Source organism: Trichoderma harzianum (genome assembly GCF_003025095.1).
Source record: "Trichoderma harzianum CBS 226.95 unplaced genomic scaffold M431scaffold_2, whole genome shotgun sequence".
NCBI lineage: Eukaryota > Fungi > Ascomycota > Sordariomycetes > Hypocreales > Hypocreaceae > Trichoderma > Trichoderma harzianum.
Genome location: NW_020209250.1, coordinates 2,689,846 through 2,714,727, shown reverse-complemented (window position 1 = coordinate 2,714,727; position 24,882 = coordinate 2,689,846). Strand labels below are relative to the sequence as shown.

Here is a 24,882-nt window from a genome sequence, read left to right as displayed (position 1 = left end):
TAGCAGCGCTGGAGTTTCTTAAGATTTCTATCATCTCGCGTGCGGGTAGGGCCCGGTGCTTCGTTAAGTCTCGCTCTTGTTGTTGTTGGGCTGGGGTGCGCCGGCGATGCATATTATGTGCTGAAGGGTTAAGAGACGGTGGATGATTGTGCTTATCACAGATAACGCGGTACGACCACTTTTAGTTGGCGCTTTTCTTCGCCGTTGCTGTGATTTTATAAAGGTATCCTGTTTGTTGAGTTGAAGATCGTCGGATCCTAGTGCTTCTCGAAGCTTGAGTGCCGGTACGGTTGCAGACAAGGGTACGATACGTTTGGACTTTCGTGCTGTTGATAACCTGCGGATTGGCGCTTTTCTCGGTGCGAAGGGCGGCGCCGTTATGGCGATGGAACGTCTGTAAGAAGCTGAAGAGATCTTTAAACGAGTCATATATTGCCGACGGCGGTACGGCGTTATATTGGGCGTCTATGATCTCTTCGGCTTGCTGTGACGCCTCTGCGATGTCTTCGGCTTGTTGTGACGCTCCTGGCGCGTACACAGGCGGCTGCGATGCCCTCTTAGTGTACAAAGGCGGCGGCGGATACTCAATATCGTCTCTAGTCTGGATTGTCACTCCTTCATCATGAAATTCATAGACTTGCGGCTATTCGAGGTTAAAGCCATCCTTAACTTCAGCGGCCGGTGCCTCTGCCGGCGCCGGTACGTCTGACGACGGGAAGAAGGTACTGATCTCATTAAGGCCGGCGCCCTGGGAAAGCTCTGACGGCAGCGGCGGGTTAAGGGGATCGTCGCCTAGGGAGGAAGCCATTGCGATGCAAATTGCGATATCGAATATTGTGATATTTAACGGCAAGGCTGAAAAAACGCGAAGTCAGAGCCTTGTATTGTGTTTTTTCGCTAAGTACGTGATGCGCCAGGGCGTCACACTGTAATTTGGTGTGGCTTACTGGGAACGGTGGTGTGGGCGCATTAATTTTAGTACGGGCACGGGCCACTACTGTGAAAATAGGAATATGCTACTGTGAAAATAGGAAGACTCTTAGAGAAATGTAGATACAGTAGTTGATATTAGAGAAATATAGCTGTAGTACCTATCTATTTCACAGACCTCACAAAAAGAGATGTCTTGTGCATTTCACCTCTCTTCAAAGCTCAACGCAGGCACAGGCCATGCTGCAATCAGCCGCTAGATGTCCTCAATCCCAGCTGCCAGACTGTCCTCCAGAGATGTCCAACCTGTCTGGCCAAAAAAGTCTTGAAGCAATCTCTGGGCTCTGGCTATAGGAACAACTTCTGTATAGTCACGGCCTTCATTTTCGGGATCGTCAGGGAATTCCTGCTCCGGGCGTAGTTTGCGCAAAATGGTAAGCACATCTGTCCAATTGTACTCTCTTGCAAAGGCGAATATGCGCTCCTCTTTGACATTTGGATCAAGAAGGGCTGCCACGTGTAGACGAGCGGTATCTCTGACGTCGACGAAGTATTCTGGGTAATGCATTATTTTTAGCAATCAAACTCTTGTCGCTGTAACTAAGATCTCTTGTTCACTTACGTGGTGGCAGCAAACTCAGGGCAGAGTAATCTCGCTTGAAAAAGTTACGAACGAAACCCATTGTAGAACCGTGCATGTGCTCTGGTATCAAAATTCGGCCGAACTTGAGATTCATTAGCCAGTCCATGAGAAAAAGGGAATAGCCTGCGAGAGAGCCAAGAATCTTTGCCTACATTGCAATTTGGCAATACAGTGTTAAGAACAAACCCGGGTTTGTTCTCTTCCACCCACTTCCATGCAGCCCGTTCCCCTTCAGTCTTCGAAGCCGCGTACGTTGTGTAGCCTTTTGCAGAGTCTGGTGCTGTGCCGCTCCATGCGAGAGCGACAACGTCGTCGTTCCACGTACCTAGGGGAATATTAGGATAAGCTATATGTGTGCATAGCTAGTACATGCAATTTATACTTACTCTCATCGACTATGACGCCCTTTTTGTTGGCCTGAGGAATGATTGCCGCAGTCGAAGACGACGTCAGAACGAAGCGCTTCACTGACTCTTGACTCGAAGCTGCCTTGAGGGCATTGATTGTGCCATTTCGGACAGCCGGTATGATCCTATGAGGTTCACTGGCAAGAGTAACGTCTGTGGCCTAGGCGTAGGTTAGTGACTATAGTACAGAGATTGGCATATCAGCCCATTTCTTACCACATGGATGATTCCGTCAGTTCCTTTGGCAGCAGAGGCAAAGGCGTCCTCTTCTTCCATTGCTGACACCACGGTGCTCTCATATCTACCCTTGCCATATCTGTCTTCGAAGAAGCGATCTAACCATGGTTTACTTTGCCTAACAGTCCCGCGAACATTGTATCCTAGCTCTAATAATACATCGACAACATGCGACGCAATATACCCATTGGCTCCGGTGACCAGCACCAAACCTCCGGGAGGGATAGCGTATTCAGAGGGTCTCATACTGTCAGAAATTGCGCTCAGACCTTTCAATTGCTTCTGAATTCTTAAATTGTCACTCAGTTGGAATGACAGTAAAGCTTCGCTGCCACTAGCAAGTCATTATGAAAGGATTAGGAAGTTATATTATATCAAGACGCCCATGTTAATTGCTTTAATAATCTTGATATCAAGACACTATTTAATTCCGTTATTTAAGACTTCCTATCCAGCCGGAGCAGCTGACAAATAAGCGCTTTATGCTCTATCCGCTTTCATGTCCGCTCTCATGTCCGCTCTCCCGGGTATGATGTGATCAGCTGTTGCTTATCAGATTGAGCGAAAGATTGATTCGGGTTTTTGATTCGAAGGATGTAGCGCAGCCATCTACTGAACCAGCTACTTCAGCTTTATTGTCACCCCTATCTTGATCATAAATCCTTTTATATCATCTTATATCTATACGAAATGTCCAAGGCAAAAAGATTTCTCATGAGTTGCTGTTTTAACCAATCACATCTATGATGTGATGATATGCTTATCCTTCATAAATATACGAGAAGACGGCAAATACATCGGTACATACATGCCCAACGTTACAAATCAGGAAGGTTTCAGAATGCAGGGGTAATAGGTTACGCAAAGCCATCTTGATTTGCCAAGTGGGATAGCGCATATATTTCCGCTACTCTTTGCATTTGTAAATGACATATATGCAGAACGTGACAAATCAAGTGGGATAGCTTCGCGCAGGACTCACACGGTAGGGATACTGTGATTTACTATAGACGCCGCTTTTGGCCTGCCCCACCAACCATCTTGTCTATGCGGAGTTTAACTGCCTGTAAATACTCCATGTTGTCCTGTCCGTTTTACTCGCTCTGTGCTCTACCGCTTGTTACCTCTTAGCCACTCATCGTCTCCTGCTCGCCAGTGGTCACCTAACTGAACTCTCGTACTAATCTGTAGTTACAAACGCGACTTATGAAAGATTATATATATCTTTTAACCCTTTATCTTTTTAAAACGTAGAAGGCGGAAACGGGGGGGTATGGCGCATGTCAAGTGTGGCAAGCGTTGTCAGATCTTGGCTTTCACTTCAGACGGGAACTATGCGCTGCCATGAGTTGAGAGTTTCATATACAATGACCACATTAGAATAGGCGGATGACAGAAATCTTGTGGCACCAACATTTATTTCTCCTAGAAAAACGTGTCAATGGTCATTCCAGAAAGTTGATGAGTGAGCTACCAGCCATCGGAGGGTGCATTTAATCGCTTAGTGTTAGGTGCCTTCAATCCGATATGCTTATATCATAAATCCTTCGCCAGGACCATGCTTTCAGCTTCATAGTTCTCCTCAAAAATCGCGGCGCAAAGACTGCCAATGAATGGTGCGTGATGTGATGCCAGATCTCCTACGGCTATATCTTATGGCGCAGATAAAGCTAGCCACATGCAAACTATCGTCCACACGTACTATGCGGAAACGCGGTTTATGATAGCAATTAAGCCTACAATAATACATATAGATCAAGCTTTGTTGCGAATTCCTCCAAAGCAAGCCTCATGTGTCCCGTTCTGATGAAATGGTCATTATTATGCAAAACAGCCCTTAGTTATGAAAGGCTATTAACGCACCTGAGTCTCTCTCTCTACACAAGTAACTATTTGTGACTATTCCTAAGACGCAACTCTAGGAGTAGCTATGCTACGTCAGCCTTATAATGTAATTTTACCCTCCACATTTTTGCTACTGATATCATTAAACAAGCGCTTCCAGTACAAAGTGTGTTGAAGAGGCAAAATTATAATACCATGAAAGTTTTCAACTAGATATCGAAACATACATATACCCCTCGAACAGCGCTCATTCTACCCAAAGGTTGTGGATGGCAGATATTTACTACTTACCGTCCATACTTATCTTGGTGTTGGCACGATGGTATCACGTCAGTCGGTAAAGTATTTGAAAATTTGCTCTGATTTAATTTCCTTTAGTGGAATCATCTACGAGAATGATCTGAAATTAAATCTCGCGATGATTCTTTACGCGGCTTTCTCAGCACCACCAAACACTCGAATTCTTTTCCCCTGTCTTGCTTGTGGAACAGACCTCTCTATACGAGCCTCAAAAGAGCGTATGGTTATATGTGTGTGGCGTGGCTTAGGGCCAGAAGGCATGGTATATGATCCGGATTGGGGGGCAATTGTGCGTCAGTCTACAACCACCCATCACTGGATTGGAAGCATTCGAGAGCTATATGGTCAACATGAGCACAATGGCAAAATTTGCTAGATAGTTCAAAAAAAAAAAAAAAAAAAAATAGTCTCTTTTCTCCCGATGTCTTTGTTTCTGAATAGCCCAAGTAATGCAAAAGAGGTTGCTACTTAAGCAGGTACTCGAGGAGAGTAACAGAGCAAAAAAGGTGTTTACTCAAGCAGCAAAACAGGTTGCAAATTAGATGCAGAGTTTGACTGCAAAGTGGCTGCGACAGAAATCGACTGTAAATATATAGATAAAAAAGCAACATGCTCTATGAAGACAGTTACCCTGCTGGATATGCCCTCTAATAAAAATCCGATCCACACTGTTGTGACACAAAAGTCGTGGTAACCAACAGCATTCACCGTGTCCTGCCGTTGCGTGGCGCTGGGGCGTTGCCGCCACGTTTCATTTCCAATTTCTTCCAACTCTCTCCTTGTTTAAATAGAAGAGTTCTTCCTTGGGATGCGCTGAGAATTGAGAGCGCGCAAAGTCAACAGCCATGGATGAAGATTCACCAAAACAGAGCCCGAGGGCTAATTCACATGGCACACGGGGCACAGTGCCAGAAACTGCTCAGCCGATATATTCGACCAATTCCCGGCAGCCCAAACCAGACCTCAGGCTGTCCTCTCAATCGCCTTCCCTGCTGACAGAACTTCCCCGTGAGCTTCTGGGCAACATCGTGAGCCGGCTTGAGAACAGCGATCTCAAGAACCTCCGTCTCTCTTGCAGGCTTCTTGCTAGTACATCGGCCTTGCGCATCAATCGTGTTTTCCTTTCTGCGAACCCGCTCAACGTCAGAGTTTTCCGCGCAATTGCCGACCATGAGGAATATCGCCACGGCGTTACTGAAATTGTCTACGACGATGCCCGGCTCCCGCGGTCTGCTTTTGAGGCTCAAGCGACACGGCGGCCCGAAATGTTGATCACAGGCCCTCCTCCTGACCCTCTCACTCCGTGGGAGGCGGAATTTCAGTCAACAGCTCAGGAAGCAGATGAAGAGTGGTTTCAAAGTGCGCGAAAAGCGAACCTATGGGAAATCGGCGCTCATAAAAGCCACACTAAAGGCCAATGGGATAGTCTTACAAGAGAAAAACAGGCAGAGAGCGAGATGTCATACCCAGCATCGTGGGCATACTATCAGAATCTGGTCCGCCAACAGGACGAAGTTATTGCAAGCGGTGCTGATAAAGAAGCTTTTATATATGGCCTCCGACAGTTCCCCTCATTACGGACTGTCACCGTCACGCCTGCCGCCCATGGGATGTTGTTTAGCCCTCTCTATAAGACGCCAATGATTCGAGCCTTTCCATTTGGCTTCAACTACCCTCTTCCCCGCGGTTGGCCCGCACGTCGTGAGCCAGAGTCTCCTTTGGATGCCGCACCATGGGTGGACGAGGAGCGCGAGGCTTGGGCTAGGCAGGTCAGAGAAAATTGGCGTGGTTTTCTGTTTGTTGCTTGTGCTCTCGCACTAGAGCGGCAGCACCACCATGTCTCCGAGTTTCTCATTGACTCCAATCAACTTCAAACTGGGATTAGCTGCCGCTTGTTTGAGCAACCTTGCGAAGCGTTCATAGATGTGGTATCGATCCTTGAGCTTCCTGGCCTGCGACGCTTTCATCTCTCTCTTAACGTTGAGGGGCAGTATCTCTACATCTGGCAAGCTTTCCGACGCGGGCTCTTGAAAGATGCACTTTCTAAAGCTGTGGATTTGGAGCAATTTGCTCTAGCAACCGACATGGATATGGAGGATCCGGATGAAGAAGAACCTCCCTCATTGGAGGACATTATCCCAATTAACTCTTGGCCAAAGCTTCAACATCTCAAATTGTGGAATTTTCATGTCAAGGGATCCGAATTGCTCTTATTTTTAGCCCAGCTTCCACAAACGCTAAAGTTACTTGAGCTCGGCGTTCTGTTTTTTTACGATGGTGCGAGATACCTGGATCTGCTACAAGATATGCGCGACACCCTAGGTTGGCAAGAACGGCAAATTCGACCCAGTGTCAAGATTGCCCTTCCTCGTAGAGGTTACTACAGGGATGGACAGGCTATTGAGCTCAATAAGGAAATCGACGAGTTCTTGTATAATGGTGGTAACAATCCCTTTGCCGGAAAACCTACCCGTTCTGGAGTTCCTCGTGGTGTGGGCGTTATACGTGACGCATTTCTTGCGGACTTCGAGCAACCTTGGGATCTTCCACGGTGGCAATTCCCTGCTCAATCTCGCTAGTCGCTTGGTAGGTCATCATGCAAAGATAGCTAATATTTTGTAAAGTTGTTCAGCATGAACAGGTTAGGAGTGGAAATAGATGCGGTACTGCCTAGAAATGGACGAAATGAAGATTTAATCAATCTTAAACCTGTTATTTATTACCACAATCCCAGCTTAGGTATTTTAATGTAACCTATTTGATTCTGATTCTCTGTCCACTATTCATAGCTACAGTTTACCACAGTAGTTATGGTTGTTGTATCAATGCAGACATACAACATAGAGCCCAGAGCAGTCTGTGTTGACTGCTGGATTCCACCCATGGAAAGAGGACGAATCAGTTCTTTATTTGTTGCCAGTATTCTAGCATCCACCACCAGCCTGCACATCTTAAAACCCGTTGCAACCAGAAACCATGCCACCTTACGTTGGCCTAGGGGTCAATATCTCAGTCGGCGTGGGGATGGTGGTAGAGGTAAGGGAATGCAAACTCGTTTGTACACCAACACAAACATAGACGCCCGCCTGGAGTCCGCCACAGTTTGTCTTGATAGCTTGGTTCCAGGCGTAAAAGGAAGCCAGGGGGATGCTCTCACTGCTCGCGACTGCGGCACACTCGTCTCCGGCGTGAACACTGTAAAACTTCTTACAGTTTCCGGCCACTCCACTCTGTATCGGGGTGGGAGTTGTAACGCCAATTGACATCGTAGTAACAACTGAAGTAGTTGTAGTTGATGTCAAGACCCCAACGCAGACGTACAGACCGGCATGGAGCCCTGAGCAATCCGTCTTGATTGCAGGATTCCAAGCGTAAAAGTTGCCCAGTGAAATACTGTAGTTTTGTGCAATATCAAAGCAGCCGTCTGGTATCTGAACTTTATAGAAGTTATCACACGCAGATGTCATTCCTGTCTGCACGGGTGACGGCGTAACAATTCCCGTTCCACTGCTTGTTGTCCCCCCTATCGTTGTAGTGTAAGTTTCATTGTCGTCATCATCGTAATACCCTAGAGGTGCACCGCCGCGTTCCGTCGTAACACAATAATGTGTACCCATGACAAGTGTCGAGCAATCTTGGCTGACCGATGGATTCATGAAATGGAATTGGTCAATTGTAAGACGAAACATTTTCAGGATCTTCGCGCAAGAAACGCTTGCCGCTGGTGTATACCAATTAGTGCAGTTGGCTACTTGACCACTTGCGCGGGGCCCAGGGGGAATAGTGGGTGTTGATGGGGCTGGTAAGTACATTAAAAATTGAGGTCAACAGCTAAGCTCGTATTGGTGTTGCCCATGGTTGTTCGAATGGACACGAAGACCTCGAGTTTACAGGTACGGTTGCTTACCAGGTGTGGGAGATACCAAGAGTACGCAATAAGACGTATTTGCGGCAAGCGTGCATGGATAGGTATATCTATAGACAGAAACGCTGGAACCACTGGAGACAGCGGTTGGGCTAGCTATGCATGATGATTCTTCTGGGGCCGGGGTGCTGAAAGAAGTATCGTTTTTTTCAAGTGATGGATTCCAAAGAACGAGCTCCTAAAATCGCAGCTTGTTAGCTGGTGACACATCGACGAACGCATGGAGAAGGATAAAACTGAAGGAGGAGAATCAAGCCAATAATTGATGCTTTCGAGTCAGTCATACCTCACTAGTGATTCCATAAGCCCAGGCCAGATTCCAACAGTCCGCAGCTAAGTTTTCCGTAGTATTTGTGTTATTCATGTAAATGTAGCTGTAGCAATTGACGGGAAGTTAGTAATATCCAAACTTGAGTAGATAATGGAAGAACCGGCGATGTTCTCACTCATAGCAATCTTTCCGCGTGTTATTCGCGATGGGGATGATAGAATCATTCACGGGCCAATTCGCTAGAGGATTGTCAATTTTTGGCAGCGAAGTGGAAGGAGTCTGGTTAAAGAGCGGTGCTGTAGCGCTAGGGCCATATCCAGGATAGGTGGAAATATATCCGACAGGTTGGACACAGTAATAGTAGCCTAGCTCTAGGTTTGCACAATTAGACCATACTTCAGAGTTTAAGAAGATGCTGTGAGGTCCGGGGTTAGTCGCACGTACTGTTAGGAACACTTGAAAGACGGCATGGCGGCTTACAAGTCCTTGAGAGTGATGCCAAATTTTGTAGCTAGGAGGGAACAATCGTCTCCATCAGAAATCAGGTAGTATTGGGCACAACGAGAAGTCGTCTGGTTTAATGTTGGTGATGGGACAGAACTGTTACAGATGTTAATCGCGCCATGATTCACTTTAATTGGTTGGAAGGAAATGGAAGACTTGCGCTGTTGTAGTCGCAATTGCAGTTGCACTGATTGTGTTACTGGTTATTGAGAATTGGCCTTGAGGGTTACTAAGGCATATGCTGTTATCGATGAAGCTCGCGAGATTCCTGTAGTATTCGATATCCTTGTTTAGCATCTCTGTCATACGTCATAATATCTGCTCGTATAATAGACACATACGAGCATCCGGGATCAATTCCTGGATTCCAAGAAAGTAGTTGAGCATAGGTGATATTATTATGACTGCAGATACCGATGCACGTATCATTTGAAATGACAGTATACTGCTGGCAATTGCTCCTAAATACTGCTACCTCGAACGCCGATACTCCAGCTAGGGTGAGAAGCCCCAGACTCAGGTGCTGATATTTCATTGCAGCTTCACAGGCTGGAGTCTTCGAGTGGAAGAGGAAAACGATCGACCAGGCAAAGAGAAAGAGACGGAGAGAGATTACTAGAATGGATAATAGACCAAGACCGATTTAACAGAGAGAAAGACAAGAACATGGGTGAGATATTTACAGCGCTCAATCCTCTGATTCTATTACTTCAAGTAGGATTGACTTGACCGCCAAATCCACGCGGATTGTTTGTAGAAAGCTGATATCCACTCCTTGATCCATCATGCCTTGACTCCATTGACTGGTATTGGCGGAGATCTCTCTCCCTCTCTCCCTCGCCCCCTTTCTCTTTGGTTTTTTTCTTTCCCAGCTGAGATCAAAATATCGGTGAGCGCAGGATTCATTTCCGCTCGTGTCGTACGCACCTGAAAATAGGTCAGCTTCGGACACATTCTCTCGGTCGCTGTTGGTCGAGATGTCCTGGAGATGTGGAACCGACGGAAACGCACAGAGTGGGGGGAAACCCAGTCAAAATCCTCCCCAAATATGTTAAAGTTATTATTATAGTTATTCATACCTTTGTACGGAGTACATTTCACGAGTTTGTTTACCACAATTGTCTGTATTAATTGCCCCATTAAATACACACCGTATGTCTATTCTATATGAAGACATGCGGTATGGCACACTCTATGAATACTGCATATTCACAACAGCCTAGGAGAAGTACTAATACAGACTTGGTTGTGCATCTTTATATCTCTTTTGCACCTTCTCCCCTGTGTTAGTCCGTCGACACCTTTGATCAGTTCACGGCTTGAGACTCTTGGTTCCACTAATAGTACTAACATATCGTTCTCCCCTAGGAAAAAAATATTTTCATCTCATTCCTCATTAGGCTGTCTACTTCAGGGCTAACTGATCGTAGTTATTACTATGGGATAACTACGGGCTCGATTATAGAAAACAAGAGTCTCGCGGCGCCAGATGTCGGTTATGTTAAATACAATTACGAAACAAAATAAAGATACACATGTAAACCAGACCTGTGCTGATGTTAATATGGAGAAGACCTTTTTGAGGTGGCACAAACGTCTATGCAGCTTTCCTGTCTCCGAGTCATGAAAGGCTCATTTGACGTCGTACAAGGGAATTTTTGGGCCCCGTCTATTCAGTTCAATGTGTCTGTTTAGGCAGGAGTCAAAGTACTTATTGCTGTTACTAATGCCTCTTGTTTCTACCCATCTTCAACCTTGAGAGATTTTCGCTTTGCCATTATGCTGTCATTAAGGCAGCAGCCATCATGGCTCTTTGCCAGCCTTCTACTTACAGTTCTGTCCTCTAACATTCCCATTGTACTGAAACCCGTCGCAGCATCCCCTCACCATCACCATCGCTACGAACATCATGTTCGTCGCGTAGAGGCCAACAAACTCCTGGTGACAGCCAATCTCCAATCATCGCCTCATCTCTTTGAAGATCTAGAAACAAAGACAGACACGCTAAACGCTCCTGGCCAGGGCGATTTTACATGTGGCCCTGATAAGCCATGTTTCAACAACGCCTGCTGTGGTGACAGCGGCTGGTGTGGCTATGGTCCAACATACTGTGACAAAGGCTGTCAATCCAACTGCGATGCTGTCGCTGAATGTGGCAAATATGCTAAAACCGTTGGCGCTATTTGTCCTCTCAATGTCTGTTGCTCTGAATTTGGCTTCTGTGGGACTACTGCAAACTTCTGTTCCAACGGGTGTCAGTCTAATTGTGTACAACCTAAGCCCTCAGGCACACCAGGCAACACCCAAAAGAGGACGATTGGCTACTGGGAAGCATGGAACTCACAGCACACATGCGGAAACATGGACGTTGGAGAGATTCCTGTTACATATCTCACTCATCTAAATGTTGCTTTTGGATACATTTCCCAGGACTTGAAAATCACTAACATGGACGGTGTACCATCTGACATTTATAGAAATGTAGGTAATTTAAAGGCTCAAAATCCCAGTCTAAAGATTATTATCTCGCTGGGAGGCTGGTCATTCAGCGATCCTGGTCCCTGGCGCAGCGTTTTCCCTACGATGGCCGCTTCATCGGGTAACCGCTCCACGTTTATTCAGAATCTATTGGGATTCTTGTCTGAATATGGATATGATGGAGTTGGTAAGCTACAAAAAACCCGGAACCCAAGAGACTTGCAATTTGTTACTGGAGTGCTAATCATTTATGATAGATTTTGGTAAGTATTGAGCTTACATGGATCGCAGTAAAGCAATCTCTTCCGCGTGGTTTGCGATTCACCCCTAAGTATTGCCCAACGGGTCAACGGACATTTTGAATGACCACTTTCGGACCTTCTGCCTTCAAATAGCAACTAAAAAGTGAACCATAGCGAATGTTAATTCTATTTATAGATTGGGAATACCCCGGCGCGGATGATCGCGGTGGCAGCGACGCGGATGCTGCCAACTATGTTGCCTTGCTTAAAGACTTAAGAGAAACCATCAATACTAGCGGGAAGGATTACATTATAGCCTTTACTGCTCCGACATCATACTGGTACCTACGGCACTTTGATATCAAAGGCATGGCAGCCTATGCTGATTGGATTAATCTCATGTCTTATGATCTTCATGGAATCTGGGATAGCAAAAACCCGATTGGAAGTCAAGTTCTTGCACACACCAACCTTACGGAAATTGACCTCGCTTTAGACTTGGTGAGTCTGATGTATCTGCTGGGCCATATGACAGCTTTTATCAATCACTGTGCTGACGGTGATGTGACTACGCACAGTTTTGGCGAGCAGAGGTCGAGCCTTCTAGCATTGTCCTGGGCTTGGCATTTTATGGCCGGACGTTTAATCTCAAATCTGCATCTTGCTGGAAACCAGGCTGCCCCTTCAGCGGCCCTGGAGATGCGGGCCAGTGTACTGGCACCGCGGGCATCTTGTCATACAGAGGTAAGTGTATATTGAGGCCTTTGGGCAGCGACAGCATTTCAGAAAGAATTCTGACATTAGCAATCGCAGAGGTCCAATCTATCCTTGATCAAACTGGTGCTACCTCATACTTGGATAAGGACGCAGCCGTCAGGTATATGGCATATGGCAACGACAGTTGGGTTTCGTGAGTCCTTACCCTTCTACGAGATATCTCGGCCACAACAAATCCAAGGACGAGCTGACACGAAAAATGCAAGATATGATGATGAGACTACATTCCAAGCCAAGATTGACTATGCCAATAAACTTGGCCTCTCGGGACTCTTGATATGGGCCCTCGATCTTGATAGCAGCGGGCTCGATGCGCTCAGGGCTGTCTCAGGCCCTATTAGCCCCACTGAAATTGACAGCTCATACTCGCTTGTTGATCTCAAGAATTTGTTTCCAACAGAAGACCTCCCTCTCTCAGACACCAAGCCAGCATTTGGCTTTGTTTCATTCGGCAGCAGTGGTTCTTTAGCTGACCCCAGCCCTGGTTCCGGCCCATTCGGCTTTCTCTTAATTGCAGGTGACTCGCATGTTGTCACAAACTTAAGGAAGAGAGACGGCAATCCCGAGCCCATGGTATTTCTTGATTGCCCTTCCAGGGTTAAAGACCAACCGAAAGATGAAGCGCAAAAGGCTAGAGTAACATGCCTAAGTAATGATTTGAAAGAGTGTTTTCGTGTCTTGGAACGCGGGATTGAAGGAACTATTGTCGAGATGCCAGACAATGTCAGTCATGTTCTCCATATCACCTTTCTTTAATCCTCGCTACCTGCTAATCAGAGTCTACTACAGTGCGCTCCGAATTCGTTCGCTAGAGCCATTTCTCTGGAAGTTTCAGCTGGTTGGCCACCATATACCTTGTTAGTTACTGTTTTCAAGTACGACTAATCGATGTATAGATCAGTCAATCCCTTCAAGGGTAGGAGGCAGGATTCCCACCTCCCCGGTCTATGACTTTTCTTTCGACTTTAATCTCGGCCTAATGAGAAGAGACACGAATAATACAAGCATTCGACTGGATTACTCCAACGTTAAAGGCTACTGGTACCATCTTGTTGATGCGCCGGGTATCCAAAGCCGCGACATAAACGGTCTAAAGTCTCGATTTTTTGCCCCCACTACCGTTGACTGGAACTCGGTGTTTGAAAAAGAACATTTTGATTGGTCTCCTAGCGATGCTACAAAAATTAAGGACGATTTGAATACCATTCTCTTCTGGCAAACTGCAGGAGACTGTGATATCAATGGCACAAGCTTTGGCGAAGGCTTCGGCGCCTTTGTTCAGGGCAGTATAGACGCAAACTTTTGGTTTGGATTTTCTATGATCGTACGACCCTTATTTCTCAATAGTTTCTTATTGATATGGCGTTCTCAACAAGAAGAAGTAGCTAACCAGAATACAAATAGGCGACTTTAAAAAACGCTAAACTTGATGTCGATCAGGCCCATGGTTTTCTTAAAGCAACTGGCGAGACAGACCTGACATATGGCATTGGAGGCGTTGGAGATATTGATATATCTAAAGCTCGCATGGGCAATCCAGCCTTAAGTCAGGAAGAGGTTTTTAATCTCAAAGGCCACACTATTAGTACCGCAACCTCCGGAGGAATTATATCTTTTAACCCATATTATAAGGTCAAATACGAGATGGCTACACTAAATGGATCCAGCGGTCATGACTTTTCAAGCAGTACGGTCACATTTGATGGACGAATGACCACGCGTATTATTACCGACCTTGGCGATTTCCAAGCTAACTTTCCTCCTCAATCGAATCCCTTTCAAGAGATCGATGACGATAAACGTCAGAAGAATAAACTTTCCATTCCTCAGGATGACGTCCTCTATGGTACTTCATCCTATGGTGGACAAATTGCCATTGGTACAGTCCTCACCTTTGGGCTAGAGATGAAATTCCTCATATTTGGAGATCTGTTTAAACGGGTCCTTGGCACGCCCAAGGTGAGTACACTCGATTCTTCACGTCTGTTAGACGTACTGACTGATGATAGTTGGAACTTGCATACAATACTATAGAACTCTTTACATTCTCTCAGGGGAAAGAAGAGAAGTCTGGGAGCGTGTGTACTGACTACGACGTGACGTGAGTTTGCAATACGTTGAATATGCGGGATCGATGAGTTCTCGGTTGACTAACATACCCGTGAACAGTACCAGTATCTACCAAGTAGTTGACAAAGCGTAAGTACCAACTAGAGCCATTTCGATAGGTTAATTCTAGTCTATCTAAGGGATATGGGAGGGTTATTCTTTCTTTCACGTATCGCTTTGGACATTCGTGCATTGCTTATATGTAATAATGGATCTAAGGACTGACTCGTGCAACTTTGAACAGTGAATCTCTTGGTTGGGATGACATCCCTAGCGATGCAATCGCAGAACTCATCTATGACCGAGTAAGATTCCCTACATACGTTTGTTTCATTTATCATGCTAATTCTGGTTCTAAGCAAAAACCTAGCGGGGAGCATAAGTGTTATCCAGGTATAAATAAGTCTCTGGAGAAGAGAGACAGATTATTCCATCAAAATGCCTCTAGATCAACCACAGAGCCCACATATGGTGGCATAATTACCTCTACCGATGATCGCACAAAGGATAATGTCCAAGCTGAGTCTAGTAAGAATACCCTTCACTCTCGACAGATAGGCTCAATGGGTGGTTGGGGCTACGGGGGGGACGCAATCATTAATCCAAATCTCTATTTCGGTGAAAATCGGGGCCATCTTACATTTAGCGACCCCTATCGCAAGACTAAGTTCCCGTGCGCGGATGGCATGTCGTGCAGTTCTGATGACGAAGAAGGGAACTGGTGCTGTGGATGTGTTTCGATGGACTATCGCTATGGTTTTTCCGATATGCCACCCTGCTCTATTTGTGAGTCGCACCCGGACCCGTGGCTGGATTCACCATTTTTAAAAGAGATGAGCAGGACAGTGCAAACAATTTTTCTCAAATCGAAAAACGAAAACCCAATGTGGCGACAATGGGTTCTAAGGAGTTTACGGTTTGCGAGATGACATACTGGCCCCTCCAGCCGTATAAATATCCTTCTTTCCCTAACCAAGCGTCCTTTCCTTGGGATGGCATTCAGAATGGCAAATGGGATACGGTATCCAAGTATTGGGGCAACACATCGGCCTCTTGCACAAACTGGAATGCGGGCAAAGTCATGCCAGCAGATACCACGTATATCCCTGATGGGTTCGGAGGATCTAAGCCTGTGAGACCACAGTACGAAAGTAAGTATCCATGCCCCCATTTTCCCTTTTCTACTAGAGTATATAATGCAACAGGGCTAATAAAAAGCAACGAGTAGCGGAACACCCGTTTGAAGGCCAGCTTATTCCCGATTTTTTTAACTTTTGGTTGACCAAGGGGAAATTGAACGATATCGATCCAACAGTGCACTACTCCCCACCATTAGCTAACTGCACTTTTATTGATGATTTCATCAATAATCAGGATTTGTTCCCAATAAAAAACTCAACTGGACTGCGGAGACCTTATGATGCCGCGCTTCCGGAAATTCTCTTATCTGAACTCGGTTGCTCAGATCACTTGGATAGACTGTCAATCTTTCTTGCAAGACCTAATCACAGGAAAGGCAGTGTAAGTCTCATATTCGCTATTTTTTATTGGCAGACGTGGCCAAGCAAGATCGTAAAAGCTCAGGATATTGCTTGGGTGTGTACTGACGGATAGTAGATATTCCAGGGAACTAAAGTAGTAGACATGACCAAATTCAAACAACAGACTGCAGAAGAGCAGCTCCTGGTAGCTAAGGAAGTTGGTAAGGGTTACAATATTCTTTGTAGCGGTTCTGAATTTGAGAATAATGAACTAACTACTTCCCTTTGTCATCATTATAGGCCTAGTCTTCACCTATCTCAATACTCCAGAAATCTGGGACATGTTTTGTGCTTCATACGAGGCTATGTATCAACATATGGGCTTCTATGACAGTTGGTACTCGGTCAATGGTCCAGGTATCGTAATAAACTTTCAGGCTGAATGGAAAAAGTTTATTCGCACCGCTCTAGATGCAGCTGTGACCCGCGCGCGGACTGCGTTCGATAACATGTATCAGCAGCAGTATGTTTGCTCTCACGTCCCTAAACGCCAAATGCGGTGGCTAATGAGTTTTTATACAAATTATAGTAAATATACACCGCCTGATTCCCCGTTATGGCATGCATGGTGGTCCAACAATTTTTGGAATCGGCGTTTAATTAAGCTGGATAGAGTGTGCACTCACTTGGATAGAACTAAAATCGTTTGATCACAATCGAGTTAACTTGTAGAGTAGACCATTTTTGAAGCCTGGTATATAATATACCTATTCTCAGTCAATTATCTTCATAAAGCTTCTTATAATCACTACTTCAAGAGTCTTCAAGTGACATTCTTAGACGTTTGCGGAATACAACATTAGGCCGGAAGTAAGTGAAAAACTTGGTCAGACGCCTTTGTGAAAGTTTGGAAGATCCTGTAGACCTATAGAAGAAGATTAAAGGGATTATACAGCCTCTATTCTACGATTTTCAACTGAACACGTTTCATATATGGGAGGTAGGCGAGTCACTGGAATTCCTTTTGCTAGCGCCATGACAGAAAGTATTGTATTGGCTCTGCAGGCGAAGACTATAAATCCTGCGGCATCAAAACTAAGTTGAAAGAGGCAAAGAGATCTTATATACCACTAAACACAACAAGAGGATTAATTTGCCTTCACTAGTCTATCCGCATTGTTCAAGCGTCGTTTATACATACCACAATCAGTATTCGCATTATGCGCCAGTTTATAGAGAACATTCATATCGCGTAGTCTTATTGGCACACTGTATGCTATGGAAGTGATCTGCTCTACACATCTGCGAAATATTGTGTTCCATTCCCTTGGCTGATCTTCCTTCAGTTGTGTAAAACTACCCCCTCCTACTTGAAGCAACACACACAGTTATCTGAACTCTATATCTTAGTAAGTTGTATGAAAAGAAGTGAAGAGCCGTTATAGCTTACCCTTGGAGTTTCATTTCAGATTTTCTGGCGAAAACCTTACTGGTCGTACTCGCCGTAGTTCTTGGTCCAAGGGATGTTGCAGCGCTTGGTAACAGTTCCGTCGGCTTCAGTGACGGCACTGCACTCAGTACGCTCCTTAACATCACGCTTCTCATCGTACTCGCCATAGTTCTTGGTCCAAGGGATGTTGCAGCGCTTAGTGACAGTTCCGTCGGCAGCAGTAACTGCGCTGCATTCGGTGCGCTCCTTAACATCACGCTTCTCGTCATACTCTCCGTAGTTCTTGGTCCAAGGGATGTTGCAACGCTTCGTGACAGTACCGTCGGCTTCGGTAACTGCACTGCACTCAGTGCGCTCCTCGAGGTCACGCTTCTCATCGTACTCTCCGTAATTCTTAGTCCAAGGGATGTTGCAACGCTTGGTAACAGTTCCATCAGCTGCAGTGACTGCACTGCACTCAGTAGGCGTGGGTGCTGCCAGGCTGAGAGCAGAGAGAGACAAAACGACGAGAGATGAGCTGAACTTCATTTTGAAAGTTTGTAATAGTTTGATGAATGATATGATGGATTTGTGGTTTCTTAAGCTTGAGTGATTAGTTGCTTGGTCAAACTTTTCAAACACCGTCCTGGGCTCTCTTTATATACTTGGGCCCTCATATTCATCCAAGGCAATGAGGAACAATGCTCCGAATATGGAATGACTTTTGACTCCACGTATGGTTTATTCATTACATTACTCCGTATACTTTCTCACAATGAGACCAATTCGAGTATCTCGGGCATTGGAAGCAGCAGGCAAGGTATCTTTGCCCTTCAGAGACCTTTCACACGCCTTGGGGTATCACAAAAGTTATTCTGAGCAAGGAACATTTCCCTTGGCCGACATGGTAGCTGCAGTCATTGCTCAGTTGGTGAAAAGATTCTATAACCACCCCCATGGGTTATGGCATCCTCAAGAAGAGAGAAGTTTCGGGCCTTCAAGATTCCATCAGTCAGATGTCGGGATGTCGGTATGGAAGACAAGGGACAATACACCACCAAATCCAAGACCGTCTTATCTAGCCGCCAAGATCTGAGTCATGAATACTACGAGAACTGAGCTCTGACGTCATTAATATTGCAACTTCCTTTCAAGGCATTAGTTCAAATCATTAGGGCAGGATGTCTATTTCTTCCAATATCAAGTGTTAGTTATGTCGTGATGCTTCATGTATAAGATACAGTGTCAATGGGCTACTATGCACTGTGCCTGAGCCTCAAATCTGTGATACAGTAGCACTGAGACCCAGCTAACTGCTGACTTGTCCCTGGTGGGTAACTTGAGCGAGGTGTGAACCATGCATGACCCCTGCCCTCATCTGACCCCCATCTACAAAACTCCGTACAGAACTTCTTATTGCTCCACGCAGGGTACCTGTATGCACGAGTAGGATACCACTCTACGCGCTTTAGTGAAGATGAATCCACATGTATGTATATACACCGAGCGGGCTCAAGAGCGGCCGCACACCTAAAGCCCACGCCTCTCTATACACGTACAACGGCCGCTTACATGCAGTCAACCCGCCAGGTATATCTGCCGCAAATCCTTGCCCAAGGGGCGTGTGGGCGTCACGTAAGTGGACCAAGTTGCCAAGCCAGGTGTGCGTCGTATATCTGGAGTAATGCTACTCAGTATTAGTAGATGGGAAATGTGATCAACCCGAGATGCAGATTCTCGGGTGCTAGTCCGCCGGCATCTACACCCCTGTATATGGATTTAGTATGTCCTCGGCCCGGGCGGCGAGAATCTGATTCGCCTGGCAAGGAGATAACGGTCAGATTGAACTGTCAGGTTTGTCTCCATGTGATACGTAGCTCCATCCAGTTTGTCAGCGAGGCTCAATTTAATCAAGGAGCTGTTGGTCGAAGGGCAGTTTATCGGGCCGTTTATAGATGCCGCGGAATAGTTAAAACGTACATTTCATAAAGAACACTATCCAAGCTTGGTAATTATACCTCTTATGACTCAAATACAGAATATGCTTCTGATATGATTCTAACGAGGCTGTGAAGGAATAATTCGTGAAATTTCTAATTATAGTTATGAAGTTATGCACGGCAAGGTAGAGGATTTATCCAAGACACTCTCCTAATGTCGAGATGAAACTAACAAGGCTCCTCTGTCTAACAATATCACTGAACAGAGAACAGCACTATACAGTGATATTCTGCTTCAAGAGAAGAAAGAAAGGCATTTTCCTTAATTCAATTCACGAAAATAGCTGCGTAACTGTAAATCTATGTCTCAGGGAATTGATTCAAATTTCTCCAATACAACTTATTCTACAGAGCTGAAAACAGAGTGGCCGTTGACCCATTGAATTAGGTCAGGATATACACGGCACTTGCGAGGAAGCTCTTTTCCCATTATTTTCCCCGTCGCTGAGGTTTCCAGGACATACGGCGTTACGTCGCTAGAGCATGTCAGAACCATCCGTAGAGTCGAAACACAATGGTCGACATGATGCCGACGCGTTTTGTCTCCGCCGCTAAATGAAGGCAGTTTACTATAGTCCCAGTGATTTCTGTAGATGAATTGTCGCACAAGGTTCTGTTCCATCAAATTTAGCAATCTTAATTCTCATTTCAATCCATCAATGTGTGTTTATACGTACCAGACAGTGTATTTGATGTGCGCCTTCGAGTAAACCGCCAACGCCTCCGCCTCGATCTTCGCCCACGAGTCGGAAATCCCCAATCATCGAGGACTTGTTTAGACTGCCGAGTGAGTCAAGTGATACGCTAAAGGCACCAACTGGGATAGGAACATCAGCTTCTATGCAACCATCAAGCACTGGAATACTTACAATCCCATAACTTTGCCCATGCCGCCTCTGACGCTGAAGAAGGATATCCGCTGTATACATCAGGTTCGAAGAACTGATTGAACGTCGTCCATTCATAACGAACGGCTTCTAAAACAGGGCCTGAAACAATTCCAATTGAATAGTTAGCCGGGTTTCGAAGACATTATGACAGGGAATTGCACGCACTCGGAGGCGACATTCGCCGTGTACACCTCTCGTCAGACACATGGTTTGACACTCTTTCGATATAATAAGACAGAGACAAAAAGAGACAGAGGGACGCAAATGCAAAGAATACTCGAGTATGGAGCCTCTTCGTTCTCTCAATCGCCCTCAATTCATCAAGAGATTCATCTGCAAGCTCTTCATCATCAGAGGGCGTCGCTACTGACTGGTACCGAAGGTGCTTGGCGAGTCGACTTTTCCACCACATATTAGTTTCAGTAGTCAGTCAATTGATGATCTAACTTCAAGTCTACAATAGAGAGCAAAATGGAAAATAGTTTCAGCATCACAAAGAGAGAAAGAGAGAGAGAAGAGCCATCTAGGCATTGCAAGAAACCCTTCAATGCAACCCTTCCTGCAACAGAACAAATATTTCACGATATGCAATACCTAGTACAATCCCTGATACCATCACAGCTAAAAGATGAGTAAGATTATTCATCCGAACTTATATTAAGCGGTTGATCTAACCTTCGGTATTCTGGGATGTCTTATGCACACGCCCCTCCACAAGATCACACGGATGCCCCCTGCAAGAAGATCTGCAACTACAACCACACTCCTCGGGCGTGTTCCGTTGTTTTTGCCGTGGCTGTTTTGGCACCGATAAAGCAATTTCTGGGGTAAGATTCTCGGACATCGACTGGATGTATGTAAGATGATTTTCGGACCCTCGGATTCCGAAATGTAACACTATTCCTTGTCCTTATCTTGACTACACAGAAATAGGAACGAAATACATAGAGACGAAATATACGAAGTAGACAGGAATACTAACGAAATCTAGACGCATAGTAAGCATGCTCCTAAACCCCTGCATACATCCCGGGTCACATTTGCGATTCGTATTAGTAGTATTTCAGCGGCTAGATATGCGAAGCGGAAAGGATTATCGCACCTCGGATAATATGACGCACGGCAACGGTAGCTAGTTCACAGCTTGATGAGGTTATCGCGGCATTTGTTCTCGTACTGTTGTCCCTATGCGGCTTACCACTGCCATAGGCATTGCCGCAGTTTTCTAGTATAGGAGATAATGAAGCATGCCCAATATGATTTGCTCTGTTCGTGAGACTTCCGTTCCAAGACTGCTTCAGACTCGGTTTAAGAGAAAACTTTATTCGTAAATCTTCTCCAAACTATTAGGCACAGCCATAAAAAACGACGGTCTGAAAAGGTCAATTGACTACCGGTATTATGAGAATGTTTTCCAGATCTTGGAACCTTCCTTGGCTATCTCCGCCGCCGTGGCGGTCTTCAAAGTCGCTTGAAATAGCAGAAGAACATGGCATGCTTGAGTCGCAACATAGAGAACGCATCCTGAGCCTCGACAAGGATGATGCCTCAATTAAGAGGGTCTGGGTTGCAAGAAACGTTCCAAAAGCTATCATCAGCCTGATGCTTTTCTTCGTGCCTAGCTTCCTTCGATCTCATGACAATACTAGCGAACAGTCTCGCAACGGCGATGCGTCTATTTCAGCGCTCGACGGTCTGCGTGGCTACGCGGCTCTGGCCGTTATGAACTATCATCTTTTATACGCATACCAGCCTTTTGTTTTCTATGGCTACGGTCTCTCTGAAAGTTCCGCTATGCAATGTGCACGGCCTGAGGATATGCATCACCACAACAACTGGCTTCATCAACTACCAATATTTCGACTCATCTATGTTGGAACTTGGCCAATCTCAGTCTTTTTCGTCCTTTCTGGATTTGTCCTCTCTTATAAGCCGCTGGTACAATCTCGAGATGCATCTTCTGGCTTTACCAAGGCAGTCAAGTCTATGACCTCCTGTTTCTTTCGTCGTCCTGTCCGTTTATATGGACCCCCAATTGTCGCCAGCTTCATCACCATGCTCGCGATACAGCTTGGTGCTTACGAACATGGCCGCAAGATAGCCTACAATCCTAAATGGGTCCCCGTCATCAATGAGCAACACCAAGAAAGGCTGGGCTCTTTTGGTGCTCAGCTTTTGCATTGGCTTGACCAGTCATGGAGAATGCTCTATGTTTTCTGGTGGGGAGATCTTCACAATCGCTACGATGTGCATTTATGGACAATACCTGTAGAGTTTAGATGCTCTCTAGCTATCTTTCTCATTCTACCGGTGTATATGGTGCTTCGGTCAACCATCCGAGTATTTTTGATGATTATCCTGATTGTCTATGTATATGCACTTGACCGTTGGGACGTGGCACTCTTTTTCTCTGGTCTGTTGATCGCTGATACCGCTATTGCATCAAGAAGAGACACGATGTCCTTGAAGATCAAGAAGCCTGGTCGAAATTGGCACATAGTGGTCATGAAGATGCTGCTACTGATAGTCAGTCTTTGGTTGATGTCAGCCCCAGATTTCTGTGTCAAGGAGACTCCCGGGTTTCGACTCTTGGGTTGGTTGATTCCACCATCAGATCCAGCGCCAAATCGTTTTCTGCCAAATCTTGGCGGTATCCTTCTTGTCTCTCTGCTCACGCACACTGAGCAGAATAACGCAGCTATCTCATGGTTGCTCAATTCATTCATACCACAATATCTTGGCCGCATAAGCTACAGTCTTTATATTGTTCATGGGCCTCTGATCCACACTGTTGGATACGCCGTCTTTACGTTCTTCTGGACAGTTTCTGGGACAGATGAGGTTTGGAGATATGTCATTGGGTTCATATCGGGTTATTTGGTTCTTCTGGCAGTGGTACTTTACGTTTCTGATATATTTCGGAGGGCTGTAGATGTGACATTTGTTCGGTTGGCCAAAGCATGGTTTTCTCGTATGGTTGAGACTACATAGACTGAATATTACGTGCAAATACAACATTTAGAAAGAAACAAATTTGTTTAATAGTTCACAAGTAATACGTCTTTCTCAGATAGTGTACTTCAATTGCTAGGTCTTCTAAATATGTATACTGGCGATTATGAGATGTCATTCTGATAATCCTTAGTGTTCAATGCATGTACGCCCGCCCACTCTCGAATCTTCTCAAAATTACGGCACTTGTGTTGGGTATTGAAGTCAGCATCTATTCCCAACGGCCTCCTCTTGTCCGTTACCATCAAATAAGGAGTCACGTCAGATGTGCATTTCAAGAATATTAGCAGACTGTTGATGCAGTGATCCACGTGCTATCTTAATGGTTAGCGATGCCTTGCAAATGGATGTGATGGAATTCATACTTCGCGGACTTGCTTTGGAGTTCCATCAAATGCCGGCTGCTTGCTATAGTCGTATTCATCTCGATAAGTGTATTGCCTGACCAAATCTAAGCAATGAATTTGATGAAAGACTGTACGAGTTTGTTAGCTAGAAACGACTTGATTGCGGTATATTACAACACTGCGGCTTACTTTCCAGGTTTCCGATTACACCGCCTCCTGCTTCTGGTTTGGCTCTTTTCCAATCTACTTCCTTGGATTTGTTGAGCGCATCAAGCTTATCCATAGGGATATTTACCGGGCCAACTTCGATACAGTCAGTCCATGAAGCTCATGTTAATGTGAGTAAGGAACTTACAATTCCACAGGTCGAGCCATGCTCTCTCAAGTTCTGGAGTAGGTTTTCCTCTGTAGATAGATTTTTCGTTGAATTTGTTCTGGAACTGAACATCGACATATTCAACGGCCTCTAGTGCCGGTGCTGTTCAGGTATGCAATCTCAGCATCAAATCTCCCATCATAGCCCCAACCGTCACTTACACCAGACTGAAAGTTTTCTTGCACACTGCTCTGTAGATGGGTCTTTGGTAACAGCTGCCACGAGAAGGATAAGAACCGCAACAAGGAGAAAGGTTGTGAATAGCCAAGCAATAGGGCCAAAGAGATGCCAAGTCAATGATTTCAAAGGATTACGAGTAATCTTCTCTTGTGTGCCAGTAGAGCCCTCTTCTTCAACATCGGCCTCGTCTGCGACAAGGCTGTATCCATATCCAGGGGCCATTTTGAACGTAGAGTCAGGAAAACGGGAAATAGTACCAGCAAAAAGATGGCAAATGAATTAAGGAGAGAAGACAACAAAATGGTGACCAGATTGATACTGTAGCTACAGGAGGGAGGGCTAAGGCTTTTCGAGCGATGCTGACCTCTCCAAAGGATCAACCACGCTATCTTTGTTTCCACTCCCAATGGCAACCCAAGATTAGTCAAATGCAGGGTATCGAGCCTGTGTGACCCTGGTCACAATTGTCCCTCCAATCAGCGCTCTGTATATGTCATAC

General features: G+C 45.5%; 8 protein-coding genes across 8 annotated transcripts; 3 read left to right on the top strand and 5 right to left on the bottom strand.

Annotated features, from left to right (window-relative positions):
• Positions 1-1,071: 1,071 nt before the first annotated feature.
• M431DRAFT_544914 (hypothetical protein) lies at positions 1,072-2,463 on the bottom strand (the record flags this gene model as incomplete). Its single annotated transcript, XM_024921172.1, has 4 exons — positions 1,072-1,485; positions 1,605-1,898; positions 1,960-2,140; positions 2,197-2,463. The coding sequence occupies 4 exons, from the start codon at positions 2,461-2,463 to the stop codon at positions 1,187-1,189; spliced, it is 1,041 nt and encodes a 346-aa protein (XP_024779117.1). The 3' UTR covers positions 1,072-1,186.
• Positions 2,464-5,176: 2,713 nt separating this feature from the next.
• On the top strand, positions 5,177-7,096 carry M431DRAFT_504367 (hypothetical protein). Its single transcript, XM_024918466.1, has one exon. It carries the CDS (start codon positions 5,208-5,210, stop codon positions 6,939-6,941), a length of 1,734 nt encoding a protein of 577 aa, XP_024779116.1. The 5' UTR covers positions 5,177-5,207; the 3' UTR covers positions 6,942-7,096.
• Positions 7,097-7,346: 250 nt separating this feature from the next.
• M431DRAFT_516527 (carbohydrate-binding module family 50 protein) lies at positions 7,347-10,239 on the bottom strand (the record flags this gene model as incomplete). The annotated part of the gene is made up of 8 exons (XM_024920309.1): positions 7,347-8,161; positions 8,270-8,465; positions 8,574-8,661; positions 8,734-8,973; positions 9,039-9,158; positions 9,223-9,330; positions 9,404-9,520; positions 10,214-10,239. The coding sequence occupies 8 exons, from the start codon at positions 10,237-10,239 to the stop codon at positions 7,347-7,349; spliced, it is 1,710 nt and encodes a 569-aa protein (XP_024779115.1).
• Positions 10,230-16,859, top strand: M431DRAFT_491037 (glycoside hydrolase family 18 protein; the record flags this gene model as incomplete). The annotated part of the gene is made up of 16 exons (XM_024916867.1): positions 10,230-10,347; positions 11,044-11,727; positions 11,979-12,283; positions 12,361-12,526; positions 12,596-12,692; positions 12,766-13,282; positions 13,461-13,883; positions 13,964-14,518; positions 14,569-14,660; positions 14,729-14,758; positions 14,913-14,973; positions 15,028-15,513; positions 15,576-15,819; positions 15,897-16,189; positions 16,286-16,370; positions 16,450-16,859. 16 exons carry the CDS (start codon positions 10,230-10,232, stop codon positions 16,857-16,859), a joined length of 4,566 nt encoding a protein of 1,521 aa, XP_024779114.1.
• Positions 16,860-17,386: 527 nt separating this feature from the next.
• Positions 17,387-18,183, bottom strand: M431DRAFT_504366 (hypothetical protein). The gene is made up of 2 exons (XM_024918465.1): positions 17,600-18,183; positions 17,387-17,548 (listed from the first exon to the last, which is right to left on the bottom strand). The coding sequence occupies exon 1, from the start codon at positions 18,125-18,127 to the stop codon at positions 17,636-17,638; it is 492 nt and encodes a 163-aa protein (XP_024779113.1). The 5' UTR covers positions 18,128-18,183; the 3' UTR covers positions 17,387-17,548; positions 17,600-17,635.
• A 1,735-nt stretch (positions 18,184-19,918) lies between these two features.
• On the bottom strand, positions 19,919-20,646 carry M431DRAFT_13734 (hypothetical protein; the record flags this gene model as incomplete). Its single annotated transcript, XM_024912561.1, has 4 exons — positions 19,919-20,191; positions 20,256-20,395; positions 20,448-20,567; positions 20,634-20,646. 4 exons carry the CDS (start codon positions 20,644-20,646, stop codon positions 19,919-19,921), a joined length of 546 nt encoding a protein of 181 aa, XP_024779112.1.
• Positions 20,647-22,070: 1,424 nt separating this feature from the next.
• On the top strand, positions 22,071-23,459 carry M431DRAFT_75338 (hypothetical protein; the record flags this gene model as incomplete). The annotated part of the gene is made up of 1 exon (XM_024922326.1): positions 22,071-23,459. The coding sequence occupies one exon, from the start codon at positions 22,071-22,073 to the stop codon at positions 23,457-23,459; it is 1,389 nt and encodes a 462-aa protein (XP_024779111.1).
• Positions 23,460-23,546: 87 nt separating this feature from the next.
• Positions 23,547-24,663, bottom strand: M431DRAFT_527925 (hypothetical protein). Its single transcript, XM_024920725.1, has 5 exons — positions 24,365-24,663; positions 24,183-24,305; positions 24,017-24,130; positions 23,846-23,955; positions 23,547-23,794 (listed from the first exon to the last, which is right to left on the bottom strand). Exons 1-5 carry the CDS (start codon positions 24,603-24,605, stop codon positions 23,585-23,587), a joined length of 798 nt encoding a protein of 265 aa, XP_024779110.1. The 5' UTR covers positions 24,606-24,663; the 3' UTR covers positions 23,547-23,584.
• Positions 24,664-24,882: the final 219 nt, after the last annotated feature.

What these genes read in the sequence shown, in the direction of transcription:
- M431DRAFT_504367 (XM_024918466.1), top strand. Translation starts at nt 5,208, where the DNA reads ATGGATGAAGATTCACCAAAACAGAGCCCGAGGGCTAATTCACATGGC.
- M431DRAFT_504366 (XM_024918465.1), bottom strand. Translation starts at nt 18,127, where the DNA reads ATGAAGTTCAGCTCATCTCTCGTCGTTTTGTCTCTCTCTGCTCTCAGC.
- M431DRAFT_527925 (XM_024920725.1), bottom strand. Translation starts at nt 24,605, where the DNA reads ATGGCCCCTGGATATGGATACAGCCTTGTCGCAGACGAGGCCGATGTT. An exon ending in AAGAAAACTTTCAGTCTGGT is followed by an intron (nt 24,306 to 24,364) that starts GTAAGTGACGGT and finishes ATACCTGAACAG; the next exon opens with CACCGGCACTAGAGGCCGTT. An exon ending in TGTAATCGGAAACCTGGAAA is followed by an intron (nt 23,956 to 24,016) that starts GTAAGCCGCAGT and finishes AAACTCGTACAG; the next exon opens with TCTTTCATCAAATTCATTGC.